Genomic DNA, 17,847 nt, shown 5'->3' on the forward strand with positions numbered 1-17,847 from the left:
CTTAGGTAGGCCTGGGACAACTACCAATTCTCTAGTCTTCCAGAGCTATACCCCCAGAGGAAGGCATGAAGGTCCAGTCCTGCACCTCAAACCTAGAGAGTCTGATTGTCCACGCTTAAGATCCAACAGAGAAATCAGGCATTTCTCCATGCGCCCTCCTCTAACCCCTTCTGAGTAGGTTTACTTATACTTGATGGGACATTCCTGACTGCTTTAATCCATGAATCTAAAGAATCTGAGTTCATCCCACTTAGCTCAGAAAGTTTGTTTCATGGTTCATTTTATATTTCCTTTCCAAACAGAGGATTGTCTTGATGTAGGAGGGTCTTCTATTTATCTATCTATCTGTTGCTTTCATTAATAAAGAAACTGCTTGGCCTGATAGGTCAGAACATAGATAGGCAGGGAAGACAGAACAGAATTGTGGGAGAAAGAAAGCAGAGTCAGCCAGACACCATGATTCGGACGTAGGTTAGGATCTTTCTCAGTAAGCCACCACTTTGTGGTGCAACACAGATTATTAGAAATGGGTTAACCAAGATGTGAGAATTAGCCAATAAGAGGCTAGAACTAATGGGCCAGGCAGTGTTTTAAATGAATACAGTTTCCGTGTAATTATTTCAGATAAAGCTAACTGGGCGGCGGGAAACGGCCCGCTGTTCCTTTTACTACACTGTCTCTTCTATAACTGAATTGCCCAAAGCCATTAGATTCCAGCACCCAGGGGATAAACGGCTTGTGTGAGCATCTTCACACAAGTGCAGCATCCCATAAATGGCTGTGTGAGCATCTTCACACGAGTGCAGCATCCCATAAACGGCTTGTGTGAGCATCTTCACACGAGTGCAGCGTCCCATAAATGGCTTGTGTGAGCATCTTCACACAAGTGCGGCATCCTATTCTTCTCATCTCCCCACTGGATGAAAATTCCATCTCCTCCTTACTACAGAGAGGGTTTCTGGGATCCTCTGGACTCCCCCTTCCCAGCATTCTGCTTTATTTGCTTCACCAAGTCCTCGCTCATATCTAACTTGTTCTCATGGACTCACTCACCTCCCCACTGGCCTTCCCTCTGCTTCACTAGAATGAAAGCTCTGTACATCATCAGAATAAGAACGGTACCAAACACATGGTGTGTTTGCATCAGTGCTTCCTCAAGTGATGCTATTTTTTTCAGATGAATTTGTCCTCCCTAAATTCCTTCCTTCTATAAGGGGATACTGATCACTTGTCAATTAGCACACTTTATGTAGATCATTCTGGACCCAGGTGAAGCACATAGCATATGATTAAACCATAGGTGACCAACCACAGAGAATCTAAGTGGTTAGAACTCTCTCCCCTTCTGGCAAATCAGCAGCAGCTGTTTGTTGAGCATTTGACTTCATGTACTGTAATCTGCAGTTTTCACAACTCTGAGAACCTCCAGCAAAATGCTATATTGGCTCACAATGCTCATTTACAATTCATTTGAAAACACGCATACTGGCTAAAATACAGTGGGGAAATATAGTGGATTAGCACACAAAACAATTTTAAGCATCTGGAATAGCCCTTGCTAAGGAAGGGTGGTCCCAAAATTGAAAATGATAGGATTTTCCTAGCTGAATATGGAGTGGCCCACAGCCATCTTGGGATTAGAGGTACCAGGGAAAAGAGCCCCATCTGACTGGCCTTCCTGACTAGCAACCAATTTTTCATGGATTAGCAAAACAATAACTCTAGGGAAGCCAGTGGGATATTAAAACCTAAAAGTCATTAACCAGGACAAACAGAGTATAATGGATTGCTATCTTGTGCTAATGTTCCTGGGACAGAACAGAAGCCTGATATTTCTAGAGATGTTCACAAGCCCATCCCTGATGCAGTACTCTGAGATCTGGATGGTGGACCATGGGCCCAGCAATGGCATCCTCAGCAAATGCACTTGCCTATCTGTACCATATGCTAAGGACTGAAAACATGTTAGTTAAGAAACATTGCTGTAGGTCTGGGAGATGGTTTTGGATGATAAAGTTAATTGCCACATAAACTTGAGAATCTGAGTTTTGATACTTGGTACCCACATTAAAATAAAAGCTGGAGACAGCTGAACCAAGCTCGTGGAACTTACAACTCTAGACCAACTCGTGGAGCCTCTGTGGGACTAAACTGGGCCCTCCGTGTGTGGGAGACGGTGGTGAAGTTCGGATTACCTGAGGGGTCCCTGGCATTAGGGCCAGGATCTATCCCTGGTGCTTGAGCTAGCTTTTTAGAGCCCATTCCCTAAAGTGGGATGCAGGTCCAGCCTCAACGCAGCAGGAAGGGCTTAGCCCCGCCCCAACTTAATGTCCCAGACTTTGTTTACTTCCACTTGGAGTCCTTACCCATTGGGAGGAGTAGATGGGAGGCGGAACCGAAATAAACTGAGTTAGAATGTAAAATAAAATTTAAAAAAGTAAATAATATTTTTAAAAAGAAAGGCTGGATATAGTAGAGCATGCTCCAAAATTCCTAGTGCAAGGGAGGTTGGAGGTAGGATCCCCAGAGAACCACTGGTCCTCCAGTCAAGCTGATCTCTGAGCTTCCAGGGTCCAGGGAGAGGAGACCCTGACTCCAAAGAGAAGATAGAGAATAGTTGAGAATATACCTGATATTGGTCTCTGGCACCCACGTGTGTGCACACTGCAAAACACACACACCAAGTGCATGCATGAATATACAGATACCAAAAAAAACCAAAATTTCTTATAACAGAAAACAATGCAGTTAATATCTACTAGAATAATCACGACACTAGCAACAGGGAAGAAGGACGGTGCTCTGTGGTCTTTCACAATCAATGAAGTTAGTAGAGCAGTCCCATCCGTCTCCTCACACGTAATATGATTAAAATGCACTGTCTGACAACTGGTTCTAAGACCAGATGAAGACCAGGAACGGCACACATCCCACCTCCCATGAGACCCTTGTGACAGGACATAACCACTACTACTGTCCTGATGAAAATGTAGAGATTGAAAATTCTGCTCTTGAGAGAAAAATTAATAAAAATCTCCTCTAAGTTTAAGTTCTGATCAGAGATCTAGTCACTTCGATCTTTGCTCAGAATTTTAGCTAGGCAAGTTTACAGTGGACTCTCCTACTCAGTCAGGAAATCTTTACTCTGAGCAAAAGTCATCAAGCCAAGCGAAAGGGGAAGGACACCCATTCCACATTCCCTTACTCACCAGGATGACTTTCTCGATCTCCTTGGGTGCACACCAGTGAAACATCCATTGGAGTCGTACTTCTTCACATTGGAATCCATGCTGTCAATCTGATCATTGCCAGGGATTAACAAGGGGTCATGCCTGGGAGAAAAGTGGAAAATGTGATAAATAATAAATGCAAAGGGGTCCCCGAGTTACCTCTCAGAGGAGATGACAGGTGCCGAGAAAGTGACTGTCACCAATGGCCATCTTCCTTCTCTCCTGCAGAAGCATGTCCCCTGGAAAGGCAGCTGCCCAAACCACACACCACCCCTCTGGATGGCACTTGACTTTGTTCAGGTAGTAATTCTGCCTTTCTCCTGCCTATTTTGTAAATGCGCTTCATGCCACTTTGTGGGGTTAGCTTCACTTTTTTATGATTATCTTATTCCTTGTTGTCTCGTTCTACTAGCTATCCAGTTTCCCAGCACACACACGCACACACACTCACACACACACACGCACACGCACACGCACACACACTCACACTCCAAAGAGTTGCTATTAGCACTGGCAATGAAGAGGAAGGAATAGGAATAGAGCATATGCTGGCTGACTGGCATCAGGATGGGAAAGCCAATTACTCGCTTCTTTCTGACTACAACTTCTGACACGATGCTCTTCGCAAGTAAAGCTTTAACAGGCTGCACTTTTAAATATTTAGCAAGTTGCCCAATCAGATTTTGCTCTCCCAGCTGAAGGCCTTTAAAGATTCACAGCGTGTCACTTCAGAGCAGATTGACTACCAAATGCCCACATCTGGAATACATGATTTCAATACTAAACAACACCCTCTCTCCTCGCCTTGACAACTGTATTTGTGCTTAACTGTCCAATGACAGGGCTCTGCATCCCCACCTTTCAATTCCCAACATAGGCATTCCTTGGATGAGGGCCTCAAGCTCTGATGCATCTTAATAAACTTGTTTCGTACCCTCAAGACCACATCCACTCCTTCTGGAAGAATGGCTGTAGAGGGGCTGCCCCTCCAGTGAGTTGGCAGGGTCTAACTGAACAACCTTAGGAATCACAATGAAGCAGGCAGCTCTACCATGCACACAATATAAATAAACAGCCCTGCAGCTCAGGTTATAGTCATCATCTTTGGCTCTATCTTGGTATGGTCAGCCACTGAGCGTGTGGGAAGCCCTTGTTGGCATCTGCAACAACGAACCACATAAAATTAAGATATTATCCTAGGCAGATCTATCCTGCAACAAAATTATCCTTAAGCAAACTTCAACCAAAGACAGAAACAGATTCAAATTTCAAAATGGTATAGTGATGTGATATACCTTTAAAATGATTCTATTTCAAACTTAAAGAAGAATAGTATTTATTTAAGCTTTTATGTTTCTTCCCAAGACATGCCTCGTGTTTCTCATCTCTATGCTCTGACTATAGAAGGGTAGAGCAGCAATCTCTCTAATCTAGTCTAATGATGGAATAAGCTTTTGGATCTCTAGCATGACCTGTCTAGTATGCCTTCCACACACAAAGATAGAAACCCTGTGTGTGTTTTCATTCTCGGCGATTTGCTTTGAGGCCACAGCAATGACAAATACCTGTGATGAGATCCCGTGGAGTCATCTCAAGGAGCATGCTAGATGACTGCAGGAAAACTGTCACATCTGTATCTTTAAAGTACAGAACGACCCAATTCAGAGTAGCATCTCAGTGGCCCGTTGCTGGGAGGTCTTCGGGGCCACAAACTACCAGGACACCTCTCACATACAAAGCGTATCCAAAAGTGCTAAAATAAGGGGTCAATAAGATTGATCATTGGGTAAAGGGCTGGCTGTGCAAGTCTTACATTTGAGTGTGATCCCTGGAAGCCGTGTAAGGTGTTATAGAGAGAAACGACTCCGTGTGGTTGTCCTCTGACTGCCACACACACAGTGGCATTTGTGTTCCCACCCCCCCACACACCATGAATATACCCATGCCCACCCCCACACACATACAAAGTAAATAAAATTTACAAAGCATAAATGCTAAAAAAGGGCAACTATTAATTAAAAAACTGATTTGAACCGGTCACAGAACATGATAAAGCATCATTTGATGGTCTGGAGACAAAGAGTGTGGTGGTTAGGGGGTATAAGAGCTTGCTATACAAGCATAAGGACCTAGCTTCAGAGTCCTGGCACCTATAGAACTGTGGCTCATGACTGCTTCCCCAGAAATGAAGGGAGAAGACCGACAGGTGGGTCCAGGGAGCTAACTGGCCAGCCACACAGCCTAGTTGGTGAGATTTCTGCAGAGACCTGTATCAAAGACTAAAGTGGACAGCAATAAGGCAGACATATTAGTCTCAAGCTCTGCCCTCTACATGCATGCACAGGGGTAACCACCCCCAACATTTGCATACACCTTCACACAAAACACACACACACACCACACACACACACTTTAGTACATGAGAGGTTTTCTTATTCACCTTTGAGAAATCTTGAATAGTTCCATAGATATCCAGCATCTGTCATAGGTAGCTGGACAAAAGCTACCATAAAGAAGAGGGTGAGAAACTAAAGTCTTTTTTCCAGCTCTTGAAGAACATGTTTTGGGGTTGCAAGAGAATCTTAAACCTGCACGGAAGAGTCAAGTTCATATTCTTTTGTCCTTATGTTGGGGGAAAGAGGGTATTGTTTTAGATTTCAAATGCCTGGGATCCACTTCTAGTGCATTTAGGTCTTAAAAAGATAGCCAGGACCATATTCACATATTCCCAGGTAAGCTGAAGCTATAACAGGGAGGCAAAAATTCATTGAAAAAAATATGCCCTGGGAGCGAGGTTAATGTGTTTGGCTTGGAACAATAGGTTCATTCTTGAAGGTATGTCTGGGGTACGAATGGCCTGTTTACCATGGTAGAAAAGGAGAAAAATGGATGGACAACAGCCCATCACTGAAAGAAAAAAAGTGACAATGAACATTAATTATAACTAACTAAGGATGGACTTTTAGGGAAAGCAGCTAGGGTTTCAAGCCATGACTTGTGCTCTAACATGCAGAATCATGCAGCAAGTCTCCAGGGAGTGTCACACAGACTCTGTCCTTCACATAGATCTCGGAGTCTAGACTAGATCTCACCAAGGATGTCTCCCAAACGGTCTGATCTGAGAAACATGAACACGACACACGAACACACACACACACACACACACACACACACACACACAAGTGCGCGTGAAAGAAAAAAAAAAAAGAAAAGAAGAAAAAAGAAACGAAAGGAAAGAAAAGAAAAGAAAAGAAAAGAAAAGAAAAGAAAAGAAAAGAAAAGACATCTCCCTGAATGCTGATATTTATTTTGGAGAACAGACAGGGCTCCTGGAGTTCCAACTTTAGTCTCTTTAATCAGTAAAGTTATCAATAAACATGAGATCCCTATTCTAAGCCAGCAAAGGAGGATGTAACAATGTCAAAGGAAGGTTCACATGTATCCACGTATCAGGAAAAAAAATATAGGTCAAAGGTCATGGTACACTAGGGTATGCTGTATAGTAAATTAGCATGCAAGACCATGCGGCCGTGAAGGCTTTAAGAAACGACCTTGTTTGTTCCACATTGGTTAGTATCAGGGAAGTTAGGAGGGGGTAAACAAGAAAGCACAGTTGACCCCTAAGACAAGGGTCATAGGGACAGCTGACAAGCTGTGGAAATGTGGGCCAGTGTTTGTTCCACCAGCAACCATCAGATCCACTCAAAGAAATGAGGTCTAAGCAGCCACAAAATGGTAACCCAAAGTGGTGGTTGGTGACGTCTGGTTTTCTGCTGCTTAATATGTAAGCCACAGAAGCCTGAGAGACATTGTAGGACATGTTTCTTAGATGAGCACTGGCAGTCAACAGAGGACGGGCCAACTGACCCAAAGAATAGACTGACTCATGGCATCAGGTAGACCCAGCAGCGTGCTTCAAAAAAGGAAAAATGTTTACATAAAATAGAATATTGAAAATGAGTTCTTTGCAAGGTACAAGAACTAGGTCTCTTAGGGGTGACTTACAAAACATGCTTGGTGAGCCTAGAAGACCTTCGGGTTTGAAGCAGTAGGTTCTCCTTGGGGAAGATTGGGCCACTGATGAGCCTGAGAAAGCCTAGAAGGCAGTGGAGTGGATAGGATAAAGAAGGTTTTTGGAGAGTGGGTCAGAAGCACTGAAGACTGATTGATTTACAGTCCCATTGAAGGCCCTGGATTCAGCTGTGAGGGGGTGGTGGTACTGGAGTGTGATTTCATCCCAGTGGCATGAGAATATAGGATTATTCTGGGCCAGACAGGAAAGGGTTTCTTTACCATGTGGGTCCCACTAGCAATTTCAAGTGTCCTGTCTTTGAATGGTGGGTGTCTCCAGGGTCAGGGATTTCTACAAATTGTTCTTCTGGAAGAGAGTCTGTGTTTATGCCATTAAGCACACCAACCAACATTGTTGTTGGTCCAGGTAGACCAGGAGGGAACCAAGCAGGTTGCTAAGCATGTGAAAGGACATTCATGGAAGCCTCTCTGAGCAAGGCATCCCAGCATCTTCAGCTTGCAGGTTAATGATCACGGGACTTGTAAAGACTTCAATACATTCAATAGCTCTGATACCTAGCGATGACCAACACTAAAATACTAGCCCCTTTCATGTAATGAAAGTTTCCAACCTACACAGCAATCCACAACTCTTCTAGAAAGCTCTGATAATTAATACAAGGCACATTTGTCACTTAAGACATGCAGAGCCTTTGTCTTATTTAAAGCGACAGAAAGTGGAACGTGGTGGGTCACAGCTGCAGCTGCTAGCTCACTGCTTGTGCGCAGGTTGTGCCATGTTGTATGTTAAGATCTTCACCCTCAGTACCCCAGAATATGACCAGATTTGAGTTTAGGCTATTTATAAAAGTAAGAAAGATCACTGGGGTGGGTCAGTACTTGCTTTTTTTTTAAATATATCAAGAGTGAAATTTTTAGACTCAGACATCAACAGAACAAAGCCACAATAAAGTATTGGAGAAGGAAAGATATCAGCGATTGGGAAGAGAGGCTAAATCAGTTCCTTTTCTAGGAACTCAGAAAGAATCCGTCCTTCTGAGGCTTGACCTTGAACTTTTAGCTGCCAGAACTTTGAGAAAGAAACTTTCTGCTGCTAATTGCTCGGCTCTACTTGAGTGGTAACATTTATTGAACTTTAACCTGCATTGGGAGTACATTACAATGACAGCCTAACCCTAGAGAGAAGAGGAAGTTTGTTCACTAGTCAGTCTGCTCAATTGATCTCAAAGTGTTGTTTCACACCAATGGTGTTTAGGGATTGATACCAATAAAGGCGGGAAACCTCCTATTTTCCTCAGAGGGCAATTCACACAGTGGGTAAGGACCCTAAGCGCAGAAGCAAAAGTGCATGTCTTCAAATCCTGGCCTGCCTCATACTTGCCAAGTTGTACCCTGCTTCATCTTTTCAATCAGTAAACGGGGAAGTGGTAGATATCATCATTATGCAATAGATTCAACCTTGGGGTGTACACAAGCAAAACCACGTCACACATGCAGGGAATAACTCAGCAGATGGGCTTCAACAAGTGTTACTGCTACCATCCCCACTGTTCTTTACTGTTGGCTAAGACTCTAGTCCTGCTTTGGTTGCTCTGATATGACCAAAAGGAAGAAGGGCGAGTGGAAAGGCCAAGGAAGAAAGATACAGGACTACTTCTGTTTGGCTATCCTACTCCATGACAGAGTTCCCATAAATTGAAACCTTACAAATGTTACCCATGCTAAAATTCCCCCCCACATTTTGTCCATGTGCCATCAAACTAACACTCATGGGCATTTTCTGTTACCAAACATCCATGTGCATGGGGCGGGGGGGGGGGTGGCAGTAGCATAGCTTCAGTGGCACTGTGAGAAAGAGGGAAACAAGGCTTTGAAAGAGGAGGTCTGACTGACCGGAAGCCAGTCCTGCTGGGCTCCCCCTTCCCCCTTGCAGGAGGCAGCTATGGCTTGTTTTCTGCTCCCCTGCAGCCAAGCCACAATGCCCTAAGCTGTACAGAGAGGGCAAACAACATCAAGGCTATGTATGAGTGCCACAGCTTGCGTGAATACTCAGTAGAAATTCCCCCGACCCGCGAGCCCCTGTCAAGACAATGTGCTAAGGAGTGGCTCCAAAAATCAATTAAGGCTTGTGTGAGTCTTTGTCATGTGCCAAAGATCTGAAGGCTGGTTTAGGAATGCCCCACTATTTATAACACAGCAGCCCCAGTGAGCTAGGTTTTGTTTTGGGTTTTTTTTCTTTCTCTTGCTCCTTGCCTCTCAATTCCTACCTACCGATGATGTCCACAGCTAGGAAATTAAGCATGCCTGACTTCAAGAGAAGAATAAAGATCTTTGTTTGGAGGGTGTGCAGAGCAAGGAATGCCACTTGCCATCAATTAATCTCAGGAAGTGAACTAAATGCCCTGCTGCAGCAGAGACACAAAAGCTTGCCGTGAAGACAAGAGCCTGAAGCTAAACCGCAAATCCCTTTCCAAGCAAACCTGCTGTGAGAAAGTCGAATTATATTATAAAGAGTAGAGTTCCCCTTACAGCTGAATAGAGCAAATCCCAGTTTACTGTGTGGCTTTGAGTTCAACACTGGGCTTCAGAAATTTACATTAAAACACAGGGAACCCAACCATGTCCAGAAAGAAGGAAGCGGCTAGGTGGCTCAGAATTGTCACCCTTCTCCCCGCTTAACTTGAACGTTTCGTCACAGGGTAAGGCCTTTTCCATCATTACAAACATCCATCCCCCACAGCAGAGGGCTGACCCCACCCTGCAGTGGACTCCCCAGCAATGGGCAGCAGCAGGGTGAAATGTGAGCACAACCCCGTCCACAAGGAACAGAGCACTGTGCTATCAGATGCCGCCGTACCGAGTGTTTCTTAGACTTCATCTTTCGGCTAAATAGTTCGTCCTTGGTTTCAGTGACTTCTGTAACTCTTTTCCTATAGAAGTACCAGTTTGTTTCCTTGGAGCAAAGAATCTGTGGTGTCTGTCTCATTTCATTAAATGGTAAGTGTTGGGAGGACTTGGATCTTGCATTTTCTTCCCCCCGTGCATTTTCTTCAGCAACCAGTAAGAGGACCCAGCAAATGCTCAATAAGCAGCCAGGATTACAGTAAGAACCAGTCAAAGAGCTCTTGTTCTCTGAAACATCACTAGACCTATTATGCCGTCCAGAATATATGCCCAGCAAGAGCCCATTTCTTTTGTTCTCTTTTGATGACTTGTTCTGGTCTTTTCTAATATTTTTCACAAATAGTGTATTTGAGTTAAGACAGGCTATATGCCATTAAGAAGGGCAACATGGTGGGAAGGAAGACTATAAAGTATGTCTTTAAGCAATCAAGGCTGCCTGGAGTTTGCCTGGAGCCAGCTGCCCTAAGTACTCAGCAGGGAGGAACCAGGTGTGACGTCCTTAGTGGTCCGGACAGATGTTATTAATGAAGGAACTACTCAGGCTCCAGTGCAAAACATGAATACTTCTGAAAGGTGGGGCCTTCAAGTTTCACTTCTTGCATTGGTTCTAGTAAGAAGATGGTTCTGGGCAGATATGTCCCACTCCTGAGTGCCTTTTGGCTCCTGGTAAGTAATATTTTCTATTCTGCTGTGAGGATACTGATCTGTATGGCCTGGCACCTGCCAGAATCCTTCTACTCTGCGTCTTACCCTCTTGACAGCCAGCATTGCCTCTGAGGTGTGGCCTTCTAGGACTCAGCCACTGCTCTCTTCCAGACAGTTAACCATAGAGCCATCTAAACCAAACTTTCACACCATGCTTGAGCCACCCTGTGTAAACCTGGGACCCCTCTCAGCTTCCCTGTTCTAACTGCATCAGTGTTCCCGATCTCCCCCTAACACAGAATCACACCGAGGTGTCCTCCTCGGTGGAAAAGGACGGTTACTGCTGCTATGCTGTAAGAAATGGCCTCAGGGAATGGACATGGTCCTTGCTACTATATGACACTTCTGAAGCGAAAGGACAATGCCCTTCAGCTGAGCACAAACTTGTCCTGCTTCCTGTGTCAAGTCCATCCAAACCTTGGAATTATGACACCCATGATGTTTTCATTCTCCTGGTCCCATGGGGGACTGTCACAAAGCTGTTAGCTTCTGCGTTAGGGGTTGGATTACTTAGCTAACCTGTCCCTGCCTTCCTTCTTTCTCTGCCCAGTGGAAAAGCTGTAAGAGTGGCATTCTGTCTGCAACCCGGAGTGGGCTTCAGGCCAATTTCCATTTCCTATTATTAGGATCTGTCTCACTGGCAGGGTCTGGTATGAGAAGTCCTACACAAAGGTCCCCATGAAAGGTATGCGTCAAAAGAGAGAAAATACGACTTAACAAGTAGATGTTCATTCACCTACTGATCAGCCAGTGCCCAAGAGAACAGTCTGCTCCTTCAAATCCTACTCCCTTCCTTCTCAGGAAACTGGGGGCTAATGCTTCCCAGGTCTCACGACATGAAATGCTCTGCAAAGAGCTCGATGTCCTCTGTTTGGAGCATCATTAATTATTTGTGCTAGCCTGAGTGAGAGCTATCTCTCTGTATTAATTGTCTGCCTGACACATCCCACAGAAATCCTCATTTCTATGCTTCTCTGCCTGCTCAGATTGCACAGCTGATGTCAGAAATACCACATGACCTAAACTGAGATCTTGGTACTCAAAAAACCCCGACAGAGGCTGAGGTTGGGTGGGCTCCCTCCTACACATCTCCACATTTGTCAGTGCAGAAAGGTCTTGATAGGGGACTTCATGGCCATCCTCATACTAATAGCAATGATCCTCCCAACTTAGGGTACCAATTCCTCAAAATGTGCAAAGGTTTCCTGATGCCTACAACAGGCAAGATCCTCCATGATTGGGAAGCTAGAATACCCACACATTTTCAGTTTCAGTGATGTTTACTCCATAAACCCATCAATGCAGTCATAATATGCCACATACAGTGGTCTAAGGGCATCAACTCTTTCCTCCATCTTTCTAAGATGTGACAACCTCCCCAGATGTGATGGACTTCATCCCTGTATGCCCAAGCTTCTTCATCTGTCATATGGGGAACTTATACTTTCTAAGAGAGGTACAGTTATCAATGAGTTTACATGTACAACATTCTGGAAATAATGCTTGTGCAACCATGAGCCAGAGGTGGTAGCGACATCAGTAGAGACTCTCCTATAATGATGGCAAATGGGACCGCCTTCTCAAATCAGCCACAGCCGCTCAGAGGGACAGCAGCATTTCCATGTTCACAGGCGCTATAAACCTTTACTCGATTGTGCAGTGCGGGGCTTCCCTGTCTCATTTGAAGACTGGATTCCCCTCTACCACACCATACTTGAGATCCCTCGAAGACTTCCCACAACATGTGCAACACAGTGGGCCCCATCATGGAACATCTGTGCAATGAGAGTTAATCTGGGAGGTGAACAGGCACCTGAGGCACACACAGCCATCTGGGATTCCATTTGAGAACATCGTGTGAGAGCCCAGGTAGAGATTCTCATCATCTGAGGAAAGCACTTGAGAAAACATCCCTCCAATAGGACTGTGGACAAACTGAAGGTGACTCGCTTTGAGATTCCTGGGCGGGGAGCATGGGAGGTAGATTCACCAATTCAGTCTGCTTTACCCGCTCATCATATGGCAGGTATCAGATTGGTAACTTCTTTCCTAACTTTCTAGACAGCTTATCATCCAATTCCTTGCCCTATGGAGACTTACAGCTGAGGAGAGACATGGTTACTCTCCAAGCAGAGGTCCACTGGGGAGGGAGAACTGGGCAGCAGGTGTGGTGTCTGGGTAGAGACTGGGAGAAGTTCTTCCACTAACTCCAGATTAAGAAACCAGCAAAAGAGGATGCCAGAGAGGAGAGACAGAGAGAGAGAGAGAGAGAGAGAGAGAGAGAGAGAGAGAGAGAGAGACAGAGAGACAGAGGAGACAGAGAGACAAAGACAGAGACAGAGACAGAGACTCGGGAACACTGACTTCGCTTCTCAATGGGTACAGTGCCAAAAGTTGCCTGTCATCACACATTCAGCCTCAGTGCCAGGGGCTCCAGCTGGCGATGGGGCTGTTTGTGTCAGGCTGACTAAAGTATCTACTACCTCCAAATCCAGACACACAAACACAAAACAAAAAAACAAGGCTGTTCACGTAATGATCACACAGAGAATGAAGTGGCACTAAGTCATCAGGGTGAGCTGAAACCAGCGCAAATGGGAGATGGGACCATTAGTGCAGAGTCCCCACATTTCCTGCTGGCACATGATTTGGAGGACGTCCTCACTCAGGGGTCTATTTTATTTGTCGAAGCGCAGGGTGGTAAATTACTGACCATCACAGGCCATTCTGAGCTCTGAGTTTCTCTGGAGCAATTCGTATCACCACCCATAGGCCACTAAAACCTGCCCATACTCAGAATGATTGATTCTGCTCCAAAGTGAGGCACGGAACTCCAGAAAGTCCACTTCAACTAAGTCATTAGCTTTCTTTATGGATCTGGGGTGGGGAAGGGTCATGAGGAATAGGACCGGCAAGTCCCATCTTCTGAAGAGTAAAAAGGGGTGTTTGAAGAGATAGGAGGAAGCAGGAAGGCAGGAAGGAGCTGGGTGTGAAGCAGCAAAAGGGATCTGGAAAGAACAGGAACCAGGGGCCTCACTGACAATGCCATACATTCAAAGGCCAATGAGGAGGCCCTGTGGCTGGGTCCTTCATCTCTAGACTGGATGTGAAGGAAAATGGAGGACCCAGCAGAGGCCCTGTCCCTGCTTCTCTGAAATTAGCTGGAGAATGTCACCTGGGAAGAAAAAAGACAAAGAGCAGTGTCCTGAATTGCATGGCATTGGCTGTCCCAGGGAAGCTCTGATGGAGGCCATTGAGGACGGGAAAGATAAGGCATCGATGACTGGAACTTTGGAGGGATCCTCAGTCCATAGGCACCAACAGAAGAAGCCTGGGTTTGTCGCTTGGCAAGTTTTGGCATCGTCACCTGACCCCCATTTAGCTATTCTGATGTACTACGAAGAAGACAGCTCTGGCCTTGGGATGGCTGTCTCCCTCAGCCCCTCTCAGGCAGGCAATGAAAGCAAGATCCACTTTGAAAATTCTCCCCCATCATGCAAACTGACATGGGCATGCTTTTCAAAAACCCACAGCCAATCTGTTGATCATTACTTATTTACAAAGGCCTTCGGGCAGAAAGTCCTGTAAAAACCATACTTGATATGGTATACACTAGCTTTCTCTGCTTATGGAAAAAAGTCCCCCCAAGGCTACTTCAAACCATCACTTTCTATTGCACATAAAATGTAGCACGTAACACTAAAGTATTTAATATATATGCTATAATATATCTACGGGAAAGGCATTTGTGTAGAAGTATGTTACCCTGGATTTGGTAATTTGATGTTTTGCTGAAGGCTACGACTTAAAAAAGCCTCCACCTCTTAAAGGAGACCTGTCATCTGGTACCCGAGAGCCCACAGAATAAAGAAGTACCCTTAAGCAGCAAAACTTTGACACAGCTTTGAAGCATATGAAAACAGTGTAACTCCTCAGAATTATTATCACTCAAGATCAAAGCCACGAGTCATACTTTACATAGCAAACAGGGACAGGGAATTTGGTTCCCAAGGTTTCACGTTTTTCAGAATCCTCTTTATTTATTTATTTGCTTCTCTAAATTTAGGCAAAAGAAAGCACTTGGGCTTTTCTCTCCTTTAAATGGAGAAAACTATTAGCATTAGATAAGCCGATTACCTAAAGGTGAGTAAATAGGACTTGAATGCTAGGCTGACAACTGGCATCATAAAACCCAGTGGCTTGGCAGCTGGTGCGTTTTATTCCTTCTCCTAGTAAACTGTAAACATGCGTGTAAATCAGCAAGGCTGCACAGAGGAGGCTTAGGACACTGAAGGAAGCCTTTCACAAAGCAGAGAGGGGTACACATGACAAGAGAGAGAGAAAGGGCCAGGTGGATCTGCCACTGGGAATCCATGTCCCCGTCACTGAAAGACAAGTCCCTATCTATGTCTCAGATAGGTGGACAGAGGTGAGGCAGGCACACGGTAGAGAAGTGCGTGTCAGGAAACTAAAGGAGAGGGGTCCTTGTCCGTGAAAAAGGAAAGTGATGTCAAGCAGGCAGGGATTTCCAGAAGAGGAACGATTTAGGGTGAGCAGTACAGTTCTGAAATCTCAGTCCCTTTCCTCCCTCTTTCTCTCTGTACAACACACGAGAGTGCACGCAAGCGCGCGCGCGCGCGCACCACACACACACACACACACCACACACACACACACCAGAGCAATAACTTCATTCCTCAGGCACTATCCACCTTTTCTTTGAGACAGGGTCTCTCACTTAGAGTTCTCTGACTTAGAACTAATCAAGTAGTCCAGAGTGGCTGGCCAGCAAGACCCAAGAACCCACCTGTCTCTTTCTCTCCAGTTTAGTATTATCCATGAGACTCTGTACCTGGCTCCTCCCCAGCACCCATGGATCATGGTCTCAAACTCAGGTCTTAAGTTTGTAGAGCAAACCCTTTACCCTTTGAACTATCTCCAGGACTTTGAAATCATTCCTTCTCATTAAAGTGTGGGAGAGTTGAGAGGGTTGAGGAAATAGATGATGGGACTGGGGGACAATCAAAGAGACAAAGGTGACCCAAGGAGAATTTGCCCAAACAGGACTTGTAGAGTTATTGAGACTCTGTTTCAATTTGCTATTTATTAGATGATGTCATAGTTTAGAAATGGGGAGAAGAGAAAGGAAAAGAGAGATAGACTGAGAGAGGAAGGAAGGAAGGAAGGAAGGAAGGAAGGAAGGAAGGAAGGAAGGAAAAAAGGAAGGAAGGATGAGAAGGAGGAGGGAGGGAGGGGGAGGGAGGGAGGGAGGGAGGGAGGGGGACGACGGAAAAAGGAAGGTGAGGGAAAGAAAGAAAGGAGGGAGAAAGCAAGGAAGGAAAGAAAGAAGGAAGGAAGGAAGGAAGGAAGGAAGGAAGGAAAAGAGGAAGGTTGGTAGCACAACCAGTTCCATAATTAATATTGCTTTTAACCTGAGCAGAACTGGATTACTTTTGAACTTTGCATTGGCAAGCCCACGCGTTATTAAACTTTTTTTTCCTCAGTCAAAATCAATTAACAGAAATTTGATTTTCATCGACAGGATAAAAGGAAGGTAATCTTCAGGTTCATTTTTGATTGTGATGATACATCTCACATATGGCCTTAAGTACAGAAACCAGTCCTCAGAGGGACTCCAGCAGAAACAGTCTTGCCGCAGGCAAACTAACCACAGAGTTCCTCTGATTGGTTCCCGCCGTCATTAGTGCCACTGCTGTTTAGTAACTACACACAGACAGGACATGGTGACAGCTAAGACTTTAAAGCCTATGTATTTTTCAAACAGCTTTTCAAACTGTTTTTCGTGACAGAATTTTTTCAGCTCTATCATTAACTGCTGACAAGCTGACAGAATAAATACTCCAGCCTTTAAGAAGCCATCTAACGATCTCTCTCCCCTCCCCCGTGGAGCTGACTGAGGAGGAAGGTCTGGGCCTGCGCTTGGGCAGGTGGAGAGGCCTGAGATGGAGCTGGGGAGGTGACCATGCTGGGGGATCTGCTTACCTCATCAGCTTCGGGGAGGAGTTGGGTGAGTTCCTCATACCCCCATTACGTTGCTTTTTTTTTGGGTGACAGCGTTGGCGGCTGCTCATCTTCAACTGCAAATACAGGCAGCTTGTGAGATTATGAACAGTTTGAGGGAAGACTGCGAAACACAGGCAAGATATCAAAGGACACACATTCAAGGCTCAGTCACTCACTAGAGAGTCAGGGCTGCCTTTAGAGGCCCAGTAACAAAGACGGAATGCGTTAGTCAGAGAGGCCGGCTGAGAGGAGGGTGAAGCAATATTGCTTTATGCACCAACCCTTGAACATGCACTGTAAAGAGACTAGAACAACCTATAAATGCCCTGGTATAAGAAAGAATGAGAAATAGTGATTTATCTACATATAAAAATACGTATCATTATTTTTAGGAGTTAATTTTGGTTAGGAGTTAATACTTTGTTTGGTTGAATAATGAATGTTTTTGTAACCAAAATCAGAAATAGAGTTGTATTTGAGGTAGCAGATTAACAGCCAGCCTGCTGCTTCTACAAATGAACCAACATAACTGGTTCCCAGCCCTTGCACCCACAGCAAGAGCCTTGAAGAGAGGCAGGGATTCCAGGCCTTAGCTGCCCGTGATTCACTGGCAGGGTTCCCAGGGCTGGAAACCCTAGTGCATGTGGGCTCAAGAGTCCCCAGCCCAGCTCAGCTCTCTTCCTTGCAGCGGCCACCAGGGAGCGTACTTGGGGCTGGAGAAGAGCACTGGAATGAAGGAGAAGGCTGTCACTGAATGATGATGCCTCCAGAGGAGGCGGTGGCAGGTGGGGGATGGAGGGTGGCAGAGAGGGCCTGGAAACCACAAGCTTGCTTTCCAAATGTCTGAACCACACAGATCACTAAGCAATGTGAAGCTTTACTCACAGACAACACAGCACACTGCACTCTGCTGCTTTTGCCCAGAGACACCCACTAAGAAGCACTGGAGATG

The 17,847-nt window shown here is 45.3% G+C and overlaps 1 protein-coding gene across 1 annotated transcript in view; it reads right to left on the reverse strand.

Annotated features, from left to right (window-relative positions):
• The window catches only part of Kcnma1 (potassium calcium-activated channel subfamily M alpha 1), a 719,714-nt gene that overhangs the window by 74,171 nt on the left and 627,696 nt on the right, over nucleotides 1-17,847 (reverse strand). The window contains 4 exon segments of the mRNA XM_042054118.1: nucleotides 3,210-3,253; nucleotides 3,256-3,332; nucleotides 16,875-16,939; nucleotides 16,941-16,969. Of these exon segments, the coding sequence (XP_041910052.1) occupies nucleotides 3,210-3,253; nucleotides 3,256-3,332; nucleotides 16,875-16,939; nucleotides 16,941-16,969 (215 nt within the window).

The sequence above is a fragment of the Arvicola amphibius genome, chromosome 13 (assembly GCF_903992535.2).
Source record: "Arvicola amphibius chromosome 13, mArvAmp1.2, whole genome shotgun sequence".
Taxonomy (NCBI): Eukaryota; Metazoa; Chordata; class Mammalia; order Rodentia; family Cricetidae; genus Arvicola; species Arvicola amphibius.